This window comes from Ruditapes philippinarum, unplaced genomic scaffold (assembly GCF_026571515.1).
Source record: "Ruditapes philippinarum isolate M1 unplaced genomic scaffold, ASM2657151v2 ctg2556_1_1_1_1, whole genome shotgun sequence".
NCBI lineage: Eukaryota > Metazoa > Mollusca > Bivalvia > Venerida > Veneridae > Ruditapes > Ruditapes philippinarum.
In genome coordinates this window covers 10,175-34,680 of record NW_026855047.1, presented here as the reverse complement: position 1 = coordinate 34,680, position 24,506 = coordinate 10,175, and the positions used below count along the sequence as shown (strand labels likewise).

The window sequence follows — 24,506 nt, the reverse complement described above, 5'->3', positions numbered from 1 at the left end:
CCCAGAAAAAAGGAACCAATGAACGAGCATCTGAATATAATATTTCTTTCGCTTTCCCCTTCTCTGCCGTCATAATTTGTAAACCCCAACAAAAATGAGCCAATTAATGGGCTGCTCTTGAGTGCGGGTAACTAATACCTGCTCTCCAGTTAACGCACTGTGCATGTATATGTATACGATATAACATTTTCAAGAGAAAGGCCCCCAAACTATGATACAATTTAAATTTAAATCACGGATGAAAAAGTCGTCTAATGATACCTTAAATTTTACGACTTTTGTATGCGCATTTTGAACATTGAATTAGTAGTCCCGCATATTTTCGTATATCTGTTATGGATATCAATTCACGTTTTAAGTCATCCCAAAACTACTGTTTTCTGGTTGACATAACATGCGCGAAATGCAACATCGGTTACTATGGAAGAACCGTAGTGTAAAAAGGTCTATATAAAGTGCATATTAATTATACATGTGTATTGTTCATCTACATAACAATGATATTCTAATACTCACTTTACTAAATAAATCGGATTAATAGATTGGATTCCTGATGATGTTTGAGGATAGATATGAAATTTACAGGTAAGACACAGTTCATTTTTAGAACAGCGTTGCTAATAATAGAGTGGAAAACCGGTTGTCTATAAATATTCAATTTATCATTGAGGTCAACATAATGTAAATAAACAAACACTGCCCCAGTATGCTTGAGCATGGTAAGTTGGTTCATTACCTACCCGTATTTCTTCGATGGCTTCAAGGGACTTTGTTGTTACTTTTGTTTCAGTACTGTTCATAAGCATAATCCCATAGATGTTACTTCCTGCTACCCATGTTTGTTGAAGTTTATTTTCATGTTTCAATTTTCTGGCTTCGTACGCAAGTTGCTCACGTTTTTTTGTTTGTGATTCTTGTATGAAAATTCCGTCGGGTGCTGACTTACGCTTATTGTATACACACTGACGTGCTTTAGAATTGGTAAATTTCACTATTTTACGTCTATTCATCAAATCTACCTATTAATTCTGTGGGCTTTATCAATATCTCCAGCGGATAGAGGTATGTCTAATTGACTGTTGGCAAATTTCACAATTTTATCCTCAACATCTTCTTGAGGGTTTCCTGTATCTCCAGATATGTCAGAAACATACAACATCATCCGCCGACCATATTGTTCTGAGTCATCGTTTTTGTGGTTAGCAGTTTTAATACAGTTGCGTAGATGTAATACCTCCTGACGTAGTTCTATGACCTCATTTTTCAATTTCTCCGTTTTAGCATCCACAATATGATCTATTTCTGTTTTAAGTTCGAATTTTAGTTCATGGATAAGATCTACCTTCAGTTTAGCTAGCATTCTAGCCACAACCTTCTCAAGTTCCTACTTGGAAAACATTATGTTGGGTGAGAGATATGTTGTGTTTGGAGTGTCCGAACTATCCAAAACAGCACTCAAGTATTCTGATTCTGTATCTGATTGGTCAACATATGTGTGGCGTTTCAGAAATATACTCTGATGCGTGTCCTGATTTGGGGAGGATTTGTGTCTTTTACGCTTACTTTTCAATTTTGCAGGCATCTGGATGCATATTGATGATATATAAAATAAGCGGGTGGGGTATGATGTGGGTGGGATATGACGCGTGTATCACAAATAAGACGTTTTAACTTACGTACCCACCAAAAATCCGCAATTCTTTACATTTCACTTCACTATATATATATCTGTTTATAGTCCTGATCATTACATTTCCCCAGAACAAACGTTACAAGATCATTTAAATTACATTTTATTTGGAAATTTAAAACGCGCCACTACTTTTAAATAACCGGAATAAGTTACCATATATTGAAGAAGTGGTGTCATATAATGTGGTAATCAACTTATATATTGCCACTTTGGTTCAATAAATCACTCAAATGGTTTTATTTATTGTAAAAATGAATTAATACATTGATAATTCCGTTCCAAATAAGGACACCTGGTTCCATACACGGCTATTTGGTTCTATATAATGAAAAATTTAATCATATAATGTGATAATCAACTGATATATTGCTACTTTGGTTCCATAAATTGACTAAATTGTTTCATATATTGTAAAAATGAATTAATACATTCATGATTCAGTTTCATATATGAACATCTGGTTCGTTACATGGTTACTTTGGTACAATATATCGAGTAATTGGTAACATATAATGTGAAATCAACTTATATATTCATACTTTGGTTTCATACATTGACGACATGATTTTATATATTGAAAAATAAATTAATATACTGATAATTCGTACTCATATAGGCCTTTTTACAGTACGATTTTCCATAGCAACGTATATTGCATTTCCCGCATGCGCATTCAAAAGCGCAATAACGATAGCATACATTTAGCGCACTTAAAGTATTTAAAAGGCGTGATTTCAAGTTATGTCACCCCCCCCCCCCCCAAAAAAAAAAGAAATTTTGTGATGAATTAAAGCGGTAAGTACTTTAAACGTGAATTGATATTCATAACAGATATACAAAATTAGCGGGACTTGTAATTCAACGAACAAAAGTCCTCTGTTCAAGGTATCATTAGGTGACGTTTTCATCAGTAATTTAAATTAAAACAGCAGGGTCACATTTTATTACCCATGTATTACATACTATTACACAATTGGTATTGCTTTGAAAGTGGATTGGCTAGGCGTGCGGTAAGTGTCAAACAGATTGACCTTAAACAAACTCGGAATTGTCCATGAATTTTTACTTCATTTCTATGTAGGGCATAGCTTTTTTTGCCCTACGCTAATTGCGCATGCGCGAAAAATACTACTTCCGGTCATTTTTTCATAGCAACGGACAGCGTCGTAAAAAGGTCTATAAGGACATCTGGTTCCATATATAGTTTCTTTGATACCATATATTGAAAAATTGGTATCGTATATTGAGAAAACCAACTTATATATAACTACTAGGTTTCATACACTGGCGGCATGGTTTCATATATTGTACTTCGGATTTATAAAATAGTTTCCGATTTAATAAGAAGGAAGACGTTTTCAATTCATATATTGTCGAAGTGAACTTAAATATTATCCAAATGGTTAAATTAATGGGAAAATAACAATATGAGACAGCCATGGCTTCCCATTGTAATGCATTTTCTGTCTTCTTTGAAATGTCTCTCGAACGTACATCCTAATATGACACCGTACATAAATGTATTCCTTCTTATATTAAGTTAGTATAAGAGCATGAAGCGGGCTTTTAAATAAAATAAATTTCTGAACGACGTCAGTAACCGGTGACCGTATGAGCAAGCACTGTCTCTTCTAGATCGATCTGCTTATATTTGTATTAAAGATGCTTACCGAACAATATATTTTCAAAGGTCTATATAAAGAGGGGTATGTTATAGTTATTTATCAATCTTATTGATCCCGCTGACTGCGGTGTCATATGATGATGCATAGCGTTAATCAAATAGTTTTTATTTGAACCACACAGACGCTTCCACGAACATAGTTTTGCTATGTTTTTTCCGATATGAACTTTATGTACAATTTTAACATTCTGTAATTTTAAGTGCATTTAACATGTTTTGAATCATGTCATTTAAAATGTCGAAAAGTACCGCTTTGATAAAAGTTACAGTTTTATAGAAGTAAACCTCAAGCTTCCACTTATAACATATCGTGAACGTATTTATGCCGGAAGAACCGTTTAGATTATAACTTTGAAAATAACACGATCAAATAAATCTTAAATGTGTCTCAACGTTGATAGGTTGTCCATGATTTGGAAAAATTAATCATTATCCCGTATCATTATCCCGTTTACAGTTCGTTTCTAGTTTTAGTATGAAAGGGATACTATAAAAATCATGTAAAATTTTTGATTTCATTCATAGTTTTCATTTATCTTATTGTTATCTTTTACTGCATGTACATGTTCTCCGATTGCTTTACATCACCTCGACTGTCGGAAAATACTAGATCTAACTGTGCACATGCATACGAAAGAGCGGTGGCCTTGTGGTTAAGGTGTCTGTCTCTCAACCCAGGGATTATGGGTTCGAGTCCAAATTGGGTCACGACCATGTTTCATCATATGACACCAGTACTGATTAGTTCCAGGAAGCGGACTTGATTAATATTACTTGCAAGAACTTGTTTCGCAATCGAGCATTAACAAAACTGTTTAAACCAAGAAAGACCTCGTTACAGATTTTTTTTTAAAACAGGTCCAACCGAAAATGATAGACCTGTCTCGAACAATAGAGGAGAAGTGTATGTCAAGTTCAAGAAATCGGAATTTGAATTTAAAAGTATATTTTGTTGACATGTCTTATTTTTTAATTTATACAAATGAGTATGTATAGGATATTCAAGACTTTTTTATAAATACAGGATTTGTTTTCATCGAGAAGTATGAAAATAAATATTGATTTTCATGAGTGGCGGTAGCCTGGTTACCTGTTGCAAGAGGAGTTGAACAAGTAACTCTTATCAAGTTTTAAGATAAATTCAGGTTCTGTCCCCTACATGGACATTATATTTTATGTAGACTCATGTTTAAGAATCGTGTTGCAATGAGTCAGTCTCCTTCAATGTTTGATGTTATTTTTTGAGTGGATACAAATATTGCAGGGATTTTAGTAACCTTTTCAAGGTTACACTACAACATTTAACTTAGCTTGTAGTAAGATTAATAGGGAACTGTATTTACACTTAGACAGATCTTGGAACCTTTTTTAATTTTGTCTTGCTTGGCGTTCTGAAAGATTGCCATTTTCCTATTATTTTGTTTATGAATACAAGCTACATCGGTACGTCTTTAAATTCCTTATTGTTTGTATATACTTAATTCTAAATGATCATTAAAAATGATTGTACTACAAGTGAAAATCATTATTATACTCCAACCACATAATGTATGGGAACTAAACTGGTCGTTCAGTCCATCGTGTTCGCTCTATAAACCAAATACCTATCCTATTGAATGACTTTCTTAAAACTTGACTATAGAATGTTAACTCAACAAGGCTATGTGCAGACCTAAGGTGAAGGTCACCCTTGGAGGTCATACATTCAGCAATTTTGTGTCCTGTCTTTAAATTCCATACCTCTTGACGCATTTTCTTTAATATTTGCTTAAATGTTCATCGCAACAAGGCAAAGTGCAGAAGCATAATGTACCGCTTGTGCCGGCAGGGTCATCCTTGAAGGTCAAAGGTCAAGTATCTGATACTGTTTTGTCTGCTTTTTAAATTCTATACCCTTTGAATGTGAAATGTCGGACAAGTTCGAGTCTACTCAATAACTCTATAAATCTCATATTACTTAAAGGATATTTTTCAAACTTAGCTCAAAATTTTTCAAACTTAGCTCAAAGAGCCCATACAGCAGATGTGCAAGGCAAAGGGAACCCTTGAAAGTCGAATGTCTGAAATCGTTTGTCGCTTTATAAAGCCTATACCAGTTGGAGGATTTTCTGTAGACTTGGCTCAAATGTTCACCCAACAATGCGATGTGTAGAACCGATGCCCCCGATGTGGAAACTCAAGGCCAAGGAATCCCATGTATGTCAAATATCAGAAAGACAATTCTTTGTTCATTCTTTAAATAATATACCCTTTGAGGCATTTTCTACATACTTGGTTGAAAAGTGTTACTTTAATAAGCTTGTGCTGCCATTGTGTAGGCTAAAGGTCCAGGGTATCCTTGAAGATAAAAATTCGAATATTTTGTTTTTCCTCAATAGGTTTTATACTTTTCAAATGACTTAAAAAAACTTGCCTCAAACGTTTAATTTTAATATTAATTATAAAGTGCACTACATAATATCATGTGGCATAGATATGTGGTAGGGTTATTTGTCATTCTTGTGACAACTCTAGTATTTCTTTCTTAAAAGCTATTATATACCCGGTAAATTATGAATTGTTATTCATTTTAAAATGGTGTATCATATAGTACTGTTTTTATATATAAAATTAATTATATGGCCTTATAATCCCTTTGCAACTTAGGAAAATTTACACATTGTCTTTCGAGATATGGTGCATGTTTAGTTAAATAAACATTTCATAATATGACGGCGCCATTTATAGATATTTGCTTAATAATTTGATATAGTTAAATGGTTACTGTGTAATTTATGGCACAAGTCATATTGCATATGTATTTATAAGATTATCAGATTATGTCAGTAATATACGTTTCTTTATGGCTCTAAATTGACATAAGGCTTCTAATGTCAACTTTAATGTTGCATTTGATATACCTTCTGTTACAAAAATTTACATGTATACTAGTAATATGTGAGTATATATAACTATAGACATATCTATTTCTGAATCAATTACACTAATGCGGCGTTATACATGTGTGGCAGAAGGACATACACTTCTCCTCTATTGTTCGAGACAGTGTTGGGAATTGAGTGCCGCTCGGGCCGGTGCTGGGGGGCGTGAGGGATGTTGCACTAATTCAGTATCCCTCATGTACAGACTCAATCTAACCGAGTCTGCAATTCTTACGTTATTTTGTTGTGACTAATGCTACCGAGGGATCACTTTGTTTCCAGAATTTTGTACTTCACAACAGCGGGTGTCAAGTGCCGTGTGGCAGCCGTAAAAAGTTGCCCCGTACTTCACTTCAGTGTTGTTATATTTTCTGGTCCTTCGGGATCATTGGTGCCAACACTATAGAGTGTTGGGAATTGAGTGCCGCTCGGGCCGGTGCTGGGGGGCGTGAGGGATGTTGCACTAATTCATTATCATGTACTTCAAACCGAGTCTGCAATTGTTATATAATTTCTTTGGCGGGTGTCCTTTGCCCGTACTTCACTTCAGTGTTGTTATATTTTCTGGTCCTTCGGGATCATTGATGCCAGTGCTGTAAATTGTTGAGTATTGAGTGCCGCTCGGGCCGGTGCTGGGGGCGTGAGGGATGTTGCGCTTGTTCCTTATCCCTCATGTACAGACTCGGTCAAACCGAGTCTGCAATTCTTATGTTATTTTGTTGTGATTAATGCTTCCGAAGGATCGCTTTGTTTCCAGAATTTTGTACTTCACAACAGCAGGTGTCGAGTGCCGTGTGGCAGCCGTAAAAAGTTGCCCCGTACTTCACTTCAGTGTTGTTATATTTTCTGGTCCTTCGGGATCATTGGTGCCAACACTATAGAGTGTTGGGAATTGAGTGCCGCTCGGGCCGGTGCTGGAGGGCGTGAGGGATGTTGCACTAATTTATTATCCCTCATGTACAGACTCAATCAAACCGAGTCTGCAATTCTTACGTTATTTTGTTGTGACTAATGCTACCGAGGGATCACTTTGTTTCCAGAATTTTGTACTTCACAACAGCGGGTGTCAAGTGCCGTGTGGCAGCCGTAAAAAGTTGCCCCGTACTTCACTTCAGTGTTGTTATATTTTCTGGTCCTTCGGGATCATTGGTGCCAACACTATAGAGTGTTGGGAATTGAGTGCCGCTCGGGCCGGTGCTGGGGGGCGTGAGGGATGTTGCACTAATTCATTATCCCTCATGTACAGACTCAATCAAACCGAGTCTGCAATTCTTACGTTATTTTGTTGTGACTAATGCTACCGAGGGATCACTTTGTTTCCAGAATTTTGTAAAAGCACTTCATCTCTGACAACATGGGCTAGTTCCTCTGTAATTTGTGAATGTGATCGACGGAGATCGAAACGTTTGGTTGTATTTTTCATATTATACAGGTAGCGTTTCTCTTTGCTGACCTCCACAGAACATGGTTTAAGCCATTCCTTCCTACAGCTTCTGTAATGATGCATAGTAGCGTCCTGTGCCTTCACGTAAGCCCTTTAAGTTATAATAAAGGAAGCGATTTACTATTAAACTCGGGAAATGATGGCAGAAAATAAATATGTTCGAGCGTTTTTAACTTTTATAAACGGCTGCACTATTTTCTAAACTTCATCCACAATTCTCATATGGTTCACATTGATTTGAAGTTGACCAAAAACATTACTTTTCTGAAAAAATAAAAATAAAATCAATTTTAATTTATGCGCTCCAGAGCCTAAAGATATATTTGTTTATCTGCGTTGAATGTAAGTACTTTCAAATGCTGTTATTTAAAAGACCGTAGGAAATATATGCACAATGTATTTACAATCTAATCTTGTTATGCATGCGCATACTATACAGGCCATAGTGAGATTTTCACGTTTTCTTACTCGATAAAGTAAAAGTGAACTTTTAGAACCCTTTCATAGAGATGATACATAAATTAATACTTTGAAGTTAGTATGGCAGTATCCATACAATTTTACCTATGGTTATTGTAGTCATATTACCTTTCCTACTGTTATGGTAAAAGGGCGAGCTGAAAACTGAATAAGGTCCATGACAATCATAAATGTTACAACTGCGACGAATATTGCGTAAATTTTTGTGATACTACGCTGACATAGGCGGCTCAAATCGTTGGAATATGCGCTTTGAAAGGACCTGAAAGATAATGTAGAATAACATCTTCACGAATGCAAAAGTTAATGTCAATATCATGTTTCGGTAAGCTCTTTTTCATCTCTGAACAACATAACGTGGCATAAACTAACATTTGCAGTCTAGTCTATGATACAGTAAAATGCGCGTCAAAAAATACACCAGTAAGTAGAACACTATTAAATAATATTAAATATCTGATATGAAACAATTGAAAGTTTAAAGAAAATGTTCAAATAATTTTTAAGACTAAAAATGCTATAGTCCGGCTAGTTCTGCAGAAATAGTTATTTATTGTTAACTACGCGCTAGATATCAGTTAAGACAAAAAGAAATTTCAGATCGTACTCTGCAAGTTAACAATAGCACTACAATATATTGGTTTATCTAATATTCATTTCACAAATGTAATGGTCACATTTGGTGTATTCCTATACTTGATGCATAGGTTATTGCTATGTGAATGGCATAATAGATGATTTAATTGTTTCCATATACTCAGCTCAACTCAATTCATTTATTTCATGATATAAAAATATGGAAAAAAGTGATCTCTCGGAAACATTTATTTCCATAAACAAAGTTACATGAAAATTGTAGATTCGATTTGATTAAGTCTGTACATGAGGGATAATGAAAAATTGCAATATCCCTCATACCGCCTAGCACCGGCTTCCGTTGTACCACCCGACGATACAAAACGCTGATATGGTGTTAAAAAACAAAAAAGGAAACTCTAAAGAACGACCACCAAAAACGGCAAAATTGAAAATGTTGCAAGTTCGGTTTGAGTACTGGTAAGTACAGTTCCACCCCCAGCATCGCCTTCAACAGAATTCAACATTTTACATGAAAAAGCAAAATTTTGAATTTAAAATCATCAGTTTATGTGTTCTACGGCGGTTATCATGAATTCTTCAATGAGACACGTTGGTGCCATGCCATGAAAAGCCGCATATAGTCCACAAGTAAACAAACTCGTGTGCCCTGAACGAGAAAACAATTGACCTTGCAACATTTTCAATTCCGCCGTGCTAAGCGTATTCTTAGCTAATATATTTGCTCACTTTACCCACAAAGCGATATACAAAACACTTTTTGTCAAACTGTGTTAATAAATGCATGTCTCGGTTATTTTCTATATGGATTCTATTCATGATCGTCATTTAATATGTTTTTTAAGGTGTGATTTTTTTCTTTTCATCATTCTTTAAATTTGTCTATAGTCGATAAAGTTTAATATATGTGATCTAGTTACAAATTTGTCTAATACAAAAAACATGTATCTTATATGCTGAACTCAATTATATGATACCCCCTTTGCTTTGCAGTTTTGCCAATTAATATACGAGTAGTCTTCCCAAATCACGTAAATATACGTTTAAAATATGACGGAACTGTTTAATAAACATTCCCTTTTCAAATTTGATGTAGATGTTATCTGTATAATAAAATGACACAAGTCATTCAAGCATGGGTCAAAGTCATATTTTACTGACAATATATGCTGCAATAAAGCTCTAAATGTACAAAATGTTTCTAATGCCAACTGTAGTATTGACTTTGATGTGCCGTATGTTGCATAACTTGAGGATACATAACTATAGACAAATTTATTTCGGGATCAATTAAACTGCAACAACGCTTTAAGGACATAAATAGCGACAAAAGTTCAATGTAAATTACACTTCAACGCTACTATTACCATAATTTGGAGTTAACTATTTTACAAAAGTATTCGCCAGTGAGAGCATCCAAACGTTTAAGGAAGCGGTAAGTCAGTTTAGTCTACTAAATCCGCATTCGGAAACTGCCTCGGCTATTATCTATTATAAGCTCGGAAACAATACGGATTGAAAGTAGTTCTTCCACGCTGTTTCAGATGTAAACAGAACAGAGATAATGTAAAACGAATGTATATATTTGACATCTAATGTTCCGTTACTTTTATGCTTGAAAATATGACTGACAACAATTTGTAATTTAAATTTGCCTACTGATGTTCAATTTTAAACAAATCCGACTAAATGTCAACAGGTTGGTTTTTTGTACTTTCGGTTTCTACAACCATAATAATAAATATATAAATAATGTATTGTTTGCTTTTGTACCTATGATTTCACTTATTTTTGGTGGACTTTTACTACATATTTTAGAAGAAAAAAACTTGTCAACAACTCCCAGCATTAAATTACTATTTGTTGACATGTTTAGTTTCTTATCGTAGGTTAGACCGAAATACCGCATCCGTTCTGTGTATTCATGCTATTGTGTTCGAGGTACTTATCCGAAGACTGACGGAAAGGACCGAGTAGTTGCGATTGCCAAAACCACAGGCTGTGGTCCGTTTATTTTTTCGTACTGACTTGGAAAACCCTTTAATGCAGTTAGGTTTAGAAAGGTGTGTACAAACTGTTCATGGACGCTAGCACCGGCTTAAGCAGAATAGAACATTTATCATGATCTGATGTCCCAAATATTAAAATCTGTCTTTTAACAAACAACTGCTATTATGCCTAAATACTTCAATTAAAATAATGATAACATGAGGGTTTTTTTTTGCTGTTTCATTTATGATTCTTTATTTCTTTAATCTTGAAGCGCTAAAACCATTGACATGAAAGAAAGGGAAAACCCCAGGAGGGCAATGACATAAATGGAAACTCTGTACATATTATTGAATAATAGGTATGATTTAAGGGTAATTATATGTTATTTTGTAGCATGCACAATCTGTTACATGCTGATATTTAATTTATATTGCATATATATCGTATGTAATACCTTTAAGTGCAACAAATCATTTGTTGCGATGTGTTCTTGAAGTGAACTTGACAAATTATCACTATATTTAATATATCTGAAATTTCCATGGTTATGCAAGAGTTAATTTACAGAACTGCATAGGTCTGTGAATAACATCGAAATAAACATGTGAAAGAAGCAAAAAGAAAAAGAAACTGTTGATCGTGACGAACTTTAAATTTTTACTTCAATGCGCAAATATGGTAGGATAAATGTTGACATATAGTTTTTAAAGTATTGCGAAACAACAAACTAGTTACATTTCATTTACTACTCTTAAGAGTTCGTGAATCAAACAAAAAATAATGAACTTGGAAACAATTGCCTCCAATATTTGAATATTTTTATTTATACTCACTATGTAACTTTTTTGACATAGAACCCTATACCCAAATTTAGTCATATTCATTTTTTTTATTAATTTAAGGGAGACTCCACTGAGATTTTTTGACATGACGGGACTTGAATTTTAAAAAAAAGTTTTATTTAATGAAGGTCCAGACCAAAAACTTGTTTGAAAAAAAATCAGAACATTTGCTCACACAGTTTTTCCAAAATAATTATTCTAATGACCTAACATTATAAAAGCTTTGCAACACTTTTAAGTAAAATCGGGCTAAGGATAGCATTAAACTGATAAAGAAGAAAAATATGCTGTTTTATCTGATAGATATACGCCACAATAATTGTATATCGGGTCTTTTCTTTATGAAAAAATTAACAAATCAAGAAACATAAGAAACATACATACCATATAATAAATATCTAAAATGGAATTGACTTTCTTCAATATGGACAAGACCAATTATGGAAATTTTCAAAATAAGGGCTGCCTGTATATCGAACAACGTACGCCGTGATTAGATGACTGTACACAGCATAAAATGTCGTCAATCAGATATAGGTTAAACAACATGAATATGCAAAGAAAGATATGAAAGCACCATGGACAGGTGATCGTGCTAACATGAGTTTTCAACATGATTAACATGAACATCGTGAACACCAACCAAAAACAGTAGAAGGGGGCAAAGCACGGACGGGGTGTTATTATAAATAATTCAAAATGGAACATTATAGAAGCCGACAAGGAAATTAAAGAAGATAAATAATCTTAAGGGCAACACAGTAATAAGGGTGAAGGGTAATTGACCAGATCGTCACGAAATTTGGGATGGGGGTGCAAAGATATGCAACACAGTGATAAGGGTGTAGGGTAATTGACCAGATGGTCACGAAAATTTGGGATGGGGGTGCAAAGATTGAAAAAAGGAAACAGAATGAAACTTACCTTAGAGCAAATCAGCTAAAAACAACAATCATGAGTTCGGCGCGATAGTTCAAATTAGGGGAAAAGATTGACCCCTAGAAGCAATGAAAACCACAGTATTGTATGGAAATTGTCAATATAATTCTAGCATTTGTCACATGTGATGTGGGAACGAAAACAGTCGTGCAACAATATCTATATATTTGATACATATTGATAAAAAGTATTTCTACTTTATGTTGAATTCATTTGTTGCAATAATACGTAGAATCACAAAAATGAACTTCAAAAAAAGCTGCTGTAAGGAAATAGCAAAGTATTTAACATGCATAATTATACATTTGATAATTTATTTTAATTATTTGTTTCATATGTGCTCTAACGTCATTCACTTCTCACAGTGGCATATTTACATTCATACTTTGGCCTTGTCTGTTGAATAAACGACCCCAAAATTACTTGAGACTTATTATCCATTGACAATGTCTCTATCCCATTTCATAAATTTTGGCTTAATATTTATGAAGTTATCGATCAGACATGAATGTAACAAACAGTTTCACTGTGACTTCAACCATGTTCCTATTGACATTAAAAACAAAAGGGGTCATCTTATTACCATTTACAATGTCTATATGAATACAGAATCCCTAAAGAAAGCCCAACACAACAAAATTGAAAATGTTGCAGGATCGGTTTGATTGAGCCTATTCATGAACGGTAATGGAAAGTGCAAGTTTCCGTCCACGCCCCCTAGCACCGGCTTAAGCAGAATTCAACATTTAACACAAAAATGGTGAAATTTTGAATTTAGAAACATCCGCAGATGTGTTCATACGGCTATTATCATGGAACCTTCAATGTGACACAGTAGTGCCATTCCATGAAAAGCGGCGTATGGTCCCCAAGTAAAATAATGCTTGTGACCTAAACGAGAAAACAATGGGCGGAACTAAATAAAATGGAATTTTGAAAGGGGATCTGAGGTTATGAAGCCTGCATATCACAGATATGACGTCAAAAGACAAATTTAAAAAGCAGGCAACATATCCTAATGGTGATTATACAGTATTCAAGTAGGAATACTGGAACCACCAAAGTAGAAAAAGGCCAAATAGAAGAAACTTAAAGTACCACATTACATGTATACACAACAATAATGTCGTGCTGAACGATCTACAAGGATCGAAAATATAACATCATTGACATTTTACAGCCGCCACACGGCACAAATAACACGAATGTGAAGTTTCCCAAAAAAAATTCCGGTTATCTTTGAAGTAAGGATTTTACACAGGGTGTCGCTGGGATATTCACAAATGACCTCTACATTAATAGGATTCGTCTTATGACCAGAGCAATGTCTTTAAAAAGTTTCGCTTTTATCAAATAATATTGGTTATATGCTATACACACTAAATCAGAAATGTAGGCCAAAGTGCCTTTAGCAATTGGTCTGATGATTGTTTAGTGACCAATGTTACGGTGACCTTGAGGTTTTGATCTATTAACCTCAACATTTAAAGAGGTCATCTATCAGTCATACACAACCTCCATCTTTGATATTAGGACTGTAGACCATAGCGTTATAGTGGTCAATGTCACTGGGTCCTGGAATCTTCACATTGACCTACTGAACTTAAAATCAATCATCTACATCTAACTTAAGTTTATAACTTCTCTCAGAATGACCAAACAAAGATAACAGGACCTACAAACGAATGAGCCACCACATCAAAGTATGCGTTTAAAGTAATGGGGTATAGAAATTCGATACATTCTGTTAGAAAAGTTATGGTCTACATGAGATAGGACTAAAGGCAGCCATGCTGTATTTAGAAAATATTTCCTAGCTATTTCAGAAAAGTAAGAAGAGGCTACAAGAAGTGCACCACATGCAGTCATATTGCTTTTCTGATAAAAGCAACGACTAAAATAATTGAGTTTTATGATGTTTTAACTTTATTATTGCTCATGAACTAGAAATAGAAACTAGAAGATATGGAAATATTCCTGTTAACAATAGAATTTGTAAATGTTGTCTATTAACAAGATATTGAAACGGAAGAACACGTTATGTTGAGATGTCATCTTTATGATTTTGCAAGACATTTCTAAATATCGCGTATAACTGAAAAATTAACAAATTTTCAAACTCTAAAAAAATCAGAACAGTTTGTGTATATGATGTTTTGTGAGAATACTGGTTCTGTTAATGCTGTAGCAAATTTTGTCGTCAAGACTCAAATTTCTAAAAACTGTTGTTTCATCTGGTTGAACTTATTTAGCGGATTATTATTTTTGGCTTACTAGTATTCATAGTGTCACCTTTATCCACTGTTGTCATTTAATGCATGCTTTAGTTTCTTATTGTCTTTTGTTAATTGTGTTTGCTAATCATACTTAAGCTTTAGTTGTTATATTACATCTTAGTTCCGTGCATTTTGTACAGTATCATTATTATAATATGATTATATGCCTGTAAAGGCCAATGACTGGAAAGCTTTTTATTATATTCTATTTTATTTTATGGTTATCATGCACTTCACTTTTCAATAAGTTGAAAAACTTTGTGATCGTAAATAACAACAACGACAACACAGTCATTGATCATAATAGCTTGACCACACTTTCTAAAGGGTATTCAATTTTAACCAACATGCAGAATTCCGTTATACGAGGGCTGTCCGAAAAGAAATGCTTATTGTCCTCTATCTCGTGATCCACGTGGGACACGATAAAAACCAATACATACCTGTATAGGGTAATTCAATACCTACACAACGGTGTATAAATGTACATGTAAGACTTAGTGTAGGACATACAATTTGCCATTTAAATACACGCAGTCATTGACCACTGAAGTAAAAATGGTTTGTACAAGTGTCGACAAAAAAGATGAAATACGGGCAAACATCAAAACTCGCTCAAAACTGGGTTGCTCTTTGAAGCAGTTGATGACTGAACTCTTTACTGCTTATGGGCCTTCTTGTGTGTCTTATGACATAGTTAGGAGAAAAAGAAAAAAAATTTTTGGGAGCCCTGGGGTAGCTTTAAACCAAAATTTGGGGAAACCAAAATAAAGGGTAGGCCAAAATCGTTTCCCCCGGTTAACGAAATCAATTCCAAAATAAAGAAAATATTTGAAGGGGGTTTTGCCAGTTTTACAGTTCTGATTTTGGGCATGAAAGGTGGGCATATCCCCTATCAAGGGTTTTTCACTTTATTCAAAAGAAGCTTTTAAAAGTGGGAAAAATTTCTCCCTAGATGGGTCCACATCTGTTAACGATGAGCAAAAAAAGGGGAAAAAGGGAAAAGGTTGAAAAAAAAGCTGTTTAAAAATTTTTTTTCAAAAAGACAAAAAAAAGTTTCCCCCAATTTTGGTCAAAAGGTGATAAAACTTGGGTAAATTTTTTTGAGCCATTTCAGAAAATTTTTAGCAACAAAATCTGAGCCACTAAACACACAACAAACGCCCAATAATTGCCAAACGGTCTTTGAGTGCAAAGAAGGTTTTGTATGCAATTTTCTTCTCTGGTGAAGGTGTCGCAATAAAAGTGCCGGTGAAAAAAGGCAAAAGTATCACTGGGAAGTACTACAAAGACGTAGTACTTAAGGAACAGAAAAAGTATTATAAGAAACGACGCCCTGTCACTGGTTTTAAGCATATACGTCTTCTACATGACAATGCCCGCTCATACCTCCGCAATAGTTTCGGCGTTTTTGAAAAAAGAAAAAGTAACTGTTTTGCCTCACCCCCCGTATTCTCCAGACCTTGCCCCATGTGATTCCTTTTTGTTTCCGAAATTGAAATCCTTCCTTGCTAGGCGGAAATACAAGTCTCAACAGACACTTGGATCTGCCATTCACCAGTACCTTATTACTGTGCCCAAATCAGCGTACCGTGACACCTTCAAGAAGTGGATTTACATCGGCTGAAACTTTTGCATTTCTAACCACGGGGAGTACTTCGAGAGCATGAAATGAACACTTTTTGAGCTAACTTGAAATTTGAAGTCTACAGATAGAAATAAGCAATACATTACGAACATCCCTCGTAACACAATCAATACTGTCTATAGACCCAGTCTCTGTACGTTAATTATAAATATGTAACCTCAAAGACGCTAAGTGTTTCCTTTATATGTCCCTTTCAATGTTGTTTTATTTTACCTCGGATAAAGTGAATACAATTTGATACTCTCTGAATAACAAGTTTTTATTCTTATTTCTTGATAAATTATTTACAGCTTTTGTATGACCAATTATCTATATATGTAAATAATGTCTTGTTGTTGTTTAATAGGTTCGCACTATGAGACGACTGTCCCGTTGCAACTTTTATAGAGTTCGTCTGCAGAGAAATATTATGGTTTATATAGCTGCTATAATAATAGTGATCTTTCTCGCTCCAACAAAATTTAAATTGATTTCCAGTCTAACCTCTGTTTTAAAGGTAATATATCTCCATGTATATTTACACACATTTCTAGAATAACCTCTGATTAAACAGTAACATTACTTTCTATATATTTAAACTCACCTCCAGTCTTACCTCTGTTTTAAAGGTAATATAACTTTCTATATATCTAAAATCATTTCCAGTCTAGCGTTTTATATACAATAGAAAAAAACAGAATCCTTTAAGAACGCGCTCCAAAAAAATATGAGTTCGAATATAAAGCAATGAGACAATGCAATGGTCTTATAGTGAAATAAAAGGTAAGATAAATATCGTCATTTAAATCTTACGACTGTGCATCAGAACCACTAGTTCATTTCTAAACTAGTTTTGTCTATTTATATTATAGTTTAGATAAACTTCTTGATATTAATAAATATACTAGTTTTATAAACCGAATATTTTTTGTTATTTCAGCAAACTGACGTTATCGAACAACTAGAAATAAATGTAACACACTTGACAAATCGAGATGTGACTGCAAAAATAGTGCCACCTTTTATAAAAACTAAAACTGGTCGGATATATTTATTTTCTGCCATTATTGCCTATATAGAAAACGATCAGGCATTTAAACAAAATCAAACTCAAAATACTACTGAAGTATCTCCAACTGCTATTGTCACTGGATGGGAACATAAAAACGGATCCTCTTCTGATTTTAAATGTTGCTTCAGATTAAAGAATGGCACGTTCGTTTCCGTTCTTTCATTGAATAAATCTCATTGGTTATTTCTAGAAAACGTTACTTTACAGGCAAAACAGTTCAAATGTCCAGTTAACTTTGATATTAACGATATTTCTTCGATCACTATTTTAAATGATAAAAATGCAACTTGTCCAGAGGAAAACATATTCTACATTACTACTACAATCATTAAACACAAAAGACGTCCTAAAAATATAAGGAGTCGGAATATTGGTGTTTGTATAAAACTCGCATTTGGATCTTTAGATGCACAAAGACTGATAGAATGGTTTGAGATCCATAAACTATTTGGTGTTGACAAGGTTATAGCATATACCTACCAATTAAATTTAAAAGCAGCTAAGGTTCTGAGATTTTATGAAAGAAGTGGAATGGCTCAGGTTTATGACTACTTTGACCTTCCAGAGAAAGGTAAGAATTCCACAGAAAGGTAAGGCATATACACATATCAAATCAAGTAAATGAAACATTCAATGGTAGATATTCAACATGTTGTTTAAAGAACATTCAAAAAAGTATTTTTTATTCATAAATTTTTTAGAACTATGACCGATTTTACGAAGTTAATCAAGAAGGACGTCCTTATATTTTTTGTTGTTGATGTTGTCTGTCAGAATTATTAAAATATATCGTTACTCATATTTCCCTGTACGCAACAAATATAATCTCGTTCACCTTGCCAGACGAACGGACAGACGATGCTATTTTGATATCCCTTTTCCGACGAGGGATGAAGAAGCTAGCTGGCAGACAAATATAATTTGTTAACCATAAAACAATTTTCTCAATTATACTTAAAAGAATGAGTTTATTTGACATTAAACGACTTGTTAACGACTTGTTAAGTAATATTTTCAGATATCGTAAAACGCAACATTGGTGGTGAGGACAATCAATACTGGAATGATGAACAAGTGGTGTTATTTGACTGCCAGGAACGACTAAGGCATTATGATTATGTTGCAGTCATCGACACAGATGAGTTCTTACTACCGAGTACGAAACATTTCAAAAATGCTTGGAAAATATACCTAGTAAGTCATTTTAAAGTGGCCGGACATTCGTCATATAAATAGATATAAAAAAAAATTGTATGCTATGCACATTATTATTTACTCTATTGAAACTATATGTCTGGATCATTAACATAGAATGAATAGTCAGTTTTCCGTATTCAGCATAACAGATATAAATCAAAACCATTTCAAAATTATTAAACAAACTTTCTTGCATATCAGACTGATGTTTCCGTTAGTTCTACCCATTCCGGAAATTTCATCTAATATTTAAGGGGGTACCAGATGAGTCGCGTTCTATACAATGGCATGCTGCAGAACAGCGTATGAAATTACAACTTCATTCATAAAGTTCTAACTTTACGAATGAAGTTGTAATTTCATACGCTGTTGTAAGAGAAACTGTTACTAGTGTAATAACAAACATTTGCATGGGAAATTTTTCATTAAGAAAAGGAATTTAATATATATAGAAACATGCAAGAAAAAATATCTGACATATGTTTGCGGTTTTGATCGGAATATGCGTTCCTCGGAAACCCGCCCATATTCCGATCCGAACCGTCTTATTATTAATACATCTTATTCTACGAATATGTAACTGGTACCAATGCCGAATTTTTTTTTACGCATAATGCCTACTATAAAGCAAACATCTTATGCATCATTTGTTCTTTTTGTGTTTTCTAGGAAAATAAGTTTAGTACAGAGAATGTTGGGGCGTTGTTCTTTTCCGTTAGAATCCATGCATATACGTGGGGACCTTCAAACAAAAGCCATCCGCTTCATATCGGACAATATAGCAACTGTACATTACCAATGTATGATAGAACTAAGGGTGTATTTATGCCATCTCGAATACGACAAGGAAGTGTGTGGACACATCAAGTTTATCCGTTACAGGGTTTTACTAGGTACTTGAATAATCTTTTCTAAATCCCTAGGCTCATTAATTAAAGTAAAATTAAACAAGATGGCAAACTAATATGTAATAACTCTTACCATAATAATGAAAAAGAAAAATGACAATCATTAAACAACAACATGCCCAACTAATTTATAAAAGCCATTTCTTTTTTTTTCAGTTATATGGAGAATGTGAATGAAGCCGTTATACATCATTATAGACATTGTAGAGAGGAATGGTTGAATACAACTACCAAACATGTTCGCCGTGCAGACAAGTATCTGTTTTACATGACAAACACCATTAAATGCACTGATTTTCGCCGGTCCCATTCCGATGTTATTGGTCAACTAGCTGATACTATCAAATACGACGTATTTAGAAGACTAGAAGAGATAGAACTGTGAATTGAATGTCATTCCTTGGAAATTTACATAATTCAGAACATTAACCAGTCCGATATCACAACAGTGTTTTACTCCTTGTTATTATTTTTAGATCGTGGATAAATTTACATAATTATTGTCCGTCAATTATTGATGATCACCCATATAAGATATTTATAAAATACATCTATGTATGTACATGTATGTGTGTATAATAGACAGTACTGATTGAATGCAAGGGTTTTATGGTAAAAATGGTATCTTAAGTGTTTCAAACAAATACCGGTATGCATAAGATAAATAATGTTGACCTTTAACCTTGGCGTTCAAAAGATCAAATAAAAATGGCCGCTTAGAAATGCAAAAATTTGTCTGATTTCATACTTCTAACGGAAGTACATGTACAAAAAGCTATGGCGGATAAAAATGGAAACACTAAATTGACAGATGGAAATAGATATAAGCAAGCAACTAGGTTATGATTAATTTTAACCAGTGATGGATAGGGATTAACTGGCTTGTAGATTTTTCAGCGATTTCGTTAATTCTGTCCACATTGAAAGACCTTAGAATTTCGCTACGGAATAATAAGGCTATGAGCGAATCATGACATGATCACATGAGGAATTTCAACCGTTTTTTAATCCTTTGTTAGGTTTGTCAAATTTTACCGCTAAAACCTTGCCCTGGAACTCAAAAGGGGCAGCTGGGATGCTTTTAATTTAATGTTTGCATGACACCCTTATATATGCCGGTGATTAGTGGTGATAAAATGGGAAGCGTTTTGCTTCACGCTACATAGAAATTCTACATTATTATATAATTTTGCATGATAATGTTGAGTAACAGTCATATATTTCTTGATACGATAGGACATATGAGACTCCGAAGTTCTATCTCTAACCATTTAGTTATGGTGGGGGAGGGGTAGATTGTGGAAACGCTTTGCTTAATGTTAGGAGTAATAATACCTGCATATAGAGCGCTTCAAATATAACAGTTTTATTGGGTTTTACTTTGGCGACGCGGGCTTCAATTAACAGTTTCTGTTAAAGCAGCACACCCATCTCAAGATTCATGTTTTTCATATATATTTGTTTCTATTATACGTATGGTTATATATATTTTTCTCAGAAATTTACATCACCAGTTCGACACCGAAATATTTAACAACTAAAAGGAGAAGAATCCTATAAGACCTAGTCTTTCGTTCTAATCCTCTTCTTTGAATATTGCCAAATTTTGTATGTGTATATATTTCAAATGTTATAATGTACATATTCTGAGAATAAATATGTTCAAACTAAGATTCATGTTTATTTTCATGAAATTTTTTAAAATGTATTAAAAAGTAAAATATTGTGAAGTGAACAGACAAAAAAATAATTTTTACATTGCAAACAGCATAAATAACCCATGTATATTACCAAAAAGAGGTCGAAATATGCAAAAATAGGCCTTACTGCGTTAGTAACGCAGTAGAAATATTGGGGAAAATACTGCAAAATCGATCATAAATTGCTTATAACACAGAAATTATTACTTTTATCTTAAATCTTTTCATTTCTTGTCTAGAAACATTTTAGCTCATCTTGAGGTATGGAGCTTTAAATACTTAATATGGATCAATCTGTAAGAAAATAGTAACAAAAGAAATTAATTCTATATATAAATATCTGACATATGTTTACGGTTCGGATCGGTATATCCGCTCAATGGATGGGTAACCCTCGGGACGGATATTTCGATCTGAAATCCAACATATGACAGATATTACAAATCTGAGCACTAGAAAATAACGACATACCTTGTATGAACACATTGGGATGCCATTGTATCGTTGCATAAGAGCTGCTTAGCATTCCTTTTCACCAAAATAGTCCTGAGAAAGTCGATTTATATTTCTAAACAAATGACTAAGCTATGCATGTTATGGACACATGTAAATAATATTCATTCAATAAAATAACAAAATATGTGTAGAAATATATAAAGATTAAAAAAATATAAATAGCTAGATCTAGTAATAACACCTTTACAAATTCTATAAGTCCTCTTAGGCGGTCGGATTAACAGAAGTGACATGTTCATACTCAATCACGGGGGAGGAAGTGTTACACAAGGGATGGAGTTCTTATGATAACTTGTCAAGGAGTTCTTGTGATAAGTGTCACAGACTTCGTCGGAAAACTATTGTATATACTGCAAATACACTCGTCAAAAGTGGAAATTTTCATACTTAAAAAGTGAGTTAGATATGTATTTTAGTTAAAGAGATATTACTGAGATATCTTATCCCCGTTTCTTTTTATGGTATTTTTGCTGACGCAAATTTCGTAGACTGGAAAAAGGATTGATGTAGAGCATTGATTTTCATGATAAAATGCGCTTATTTCGTTTGAACCCGGAGTGACTTGCAAATTTGTTCGAGAGATCGGTAGTTATAGAGCCAACTGCAGTAGAGTTTTTATCACAGTGTCGTACTTATTGGAAACATAGGTTTGAAGAAATTATCCTGGTTTTATACATGTACTTCTTTATTATGGTATAAAATGAAACAAATTACTTAGCCTTTCGTTAAGCGATGCACAACTATATTTTATCTGCTTAAGAAAGATTGTAACGAACAACGTGTAAATTTTGATACATTTTAGTTTTGTGGTTTAGGCCATGATACTGCCGCTGATTCAATCTTTACTGTAGATGTTAGAATATCACATGTGAATCCTTTGCAGACACTCCATCAAGACCAACAATATATCCTCATTTTTGTGCAAAGGATGAGCCTATTATATTTCATAATTATTTACAACCTTAATGAATAATAAAATCGCTAAAACGTGCCGTGATTTATCTCAAGAAATACATTGGCAGTAACAAAAGTTATCATAAGAACTCCAGGACATATTTTGAGTTATCACAAGAACTCAGGGACATTTAAAAAATAGGGTATAAATTTGTTAGTCGGGGCTTTATATTTGCAATTTTGCATTATAATTAGGTAATTATGTACGGCAAGGATGAAGACTTGAAATGAACCGGTCAATAAATAATTTGGAAATTTTACTCAAAACTACCAGAGTTTAAGCAAGAGGCTATGAATAATGGACTATGAATTAGTTTTTGACACATAATACAATATATAAGGCAAGCTTAATCATTAACGTTTAATTTACTACCTAATACTCACTTTTTAACGATGAAAATTACCATTTTTGAATAGTGTTTTGCAGTATTCACAACAGTTTTACGACGAAGTCCGTGACAGTTATCACAAGAACTCCTTGACAAGTTATCATAAGAACTCCATCCCTCGTGTAACAATTCCTCCCCCGTGTCAATGTCTCTAAACAAAAATGTGTACACAATATGTCGATATTGTTTAATTTTATACACACTTGAAAATAATTCTTCGAACAATCTAACGGCTATTGTCTCGGTCAATATGACATTAGCTGGTGAATATCACATCGTATTGAATAGCTTACTAGTCAACAATTATACAATATACATGTATACTCCCATCATATGGTGTACATTTGGCGTAAATTCTTATTTGTTTGACAATATTATACATTTATTGACCAAATTTCAAGCTCTTGGGCTGAAGTAAAGGTACATGTACAATGTTTACAAACAGGAAATTTTCTAGATTGCTTAACATGTTGCGTAGTCATTAATTATTGTCATGGCAGTCTTGCGGTTTTACACTTCAGTTGTTCACTATTAATTTATAAGCGTGTTCTTATAACAAAAATAATATACAAATATTACCCAACGATAAACCTTTTTTATATTAAAATTTTGAGTAAATGACGCGATCGGATAACTCAACAGGCGGTCACTTATTTGTATTGAAAGATTTATTATTGGGACTATAGAACAATTACTATGCGTATTCAACGTCACGGGGTTCCAAATAAAACAATGAGTTTAATAAACCATCCATGACGTTTATTTAGCGTTAAATTTGGTTGGCACGCAATTATAACTGTATCAAATTTATTTTCGTTAATTGTCACATTAAGAATTATTTACGTTGCATTTTTTATAAAAGATAATTCAAATTAATAGAACAATCAACAATTTAGTATTTTATGCTGAAATAGAAATTTCTATAAAACAAAATATGAATAAAAATATATAAATAAAACTAAATGTAAATTCAAAATGTGATACAAAAAACTAAATGTCTTAAGTTTGGAGAAAGATGAAATGAAATTTATTAACCGAAAGTTGAATTCCTGAAAACATGATACAGTTCATTATACTGCGACGGCAAGTTGTATAAAAAGGTCCATTTATTTCTTTGTTGAAATATACATGTAAATTATATATCAAATAGTGGATATTTTACGGCAATGTACCTTTACGTTTTAATTCATGCGTAAAATTCAATAGAATTCCATTACAGCAAGGCACTCTTATAAGCTTCATCCAGTAACAAATGTCATTACAAATTCATTATAT

The 24,506-nt window shown here is 33.6% G+C and overlaps 1 protein-coding gene across 2 annotated transcripts; it reads left to right on the top strand.

Moving 5' to 3' along the window:
- The first annotated feature begins 371 nt into the window (after window positions 1–371).
- Window positions 372–21,345, top strand: LOC132741962 (uncharacterized). Of its 2 annotated transcripts, none has more exons than XM_060730236.1 (6): window positions 372–585; window positions 16,863–17,012; window positions 17,436–18,138; window positions 18,586–18,761; window positions 19,434–19,657; window positions 19,829–21,345. In XM_060730236.1, exons 2-6 carry the CDS (start codon window positions 16,872–16,874, stop codon window positions 20,055–20,057), a joined length of 1,473 nt encoding a protein of 490 aa, XP_060586219.1. In that variant the 5' UTR covers window positions 372–585; window positions 16,863–16,871; the 3' UTR covers window positions 20,058–21,345. The 2 variants fall into 2 exon arrangements, with proteins under 2 accessions (XP_060586219.1, XP_060586218.1); XM_060730235.1 differs by lacking the exon at window positions 372–585 and adding an exon at window positions 9,962–10,254.
- The last annotated feature ends 3,161 nt before the right edge of the window (window positions 21,346–24,506 follow it).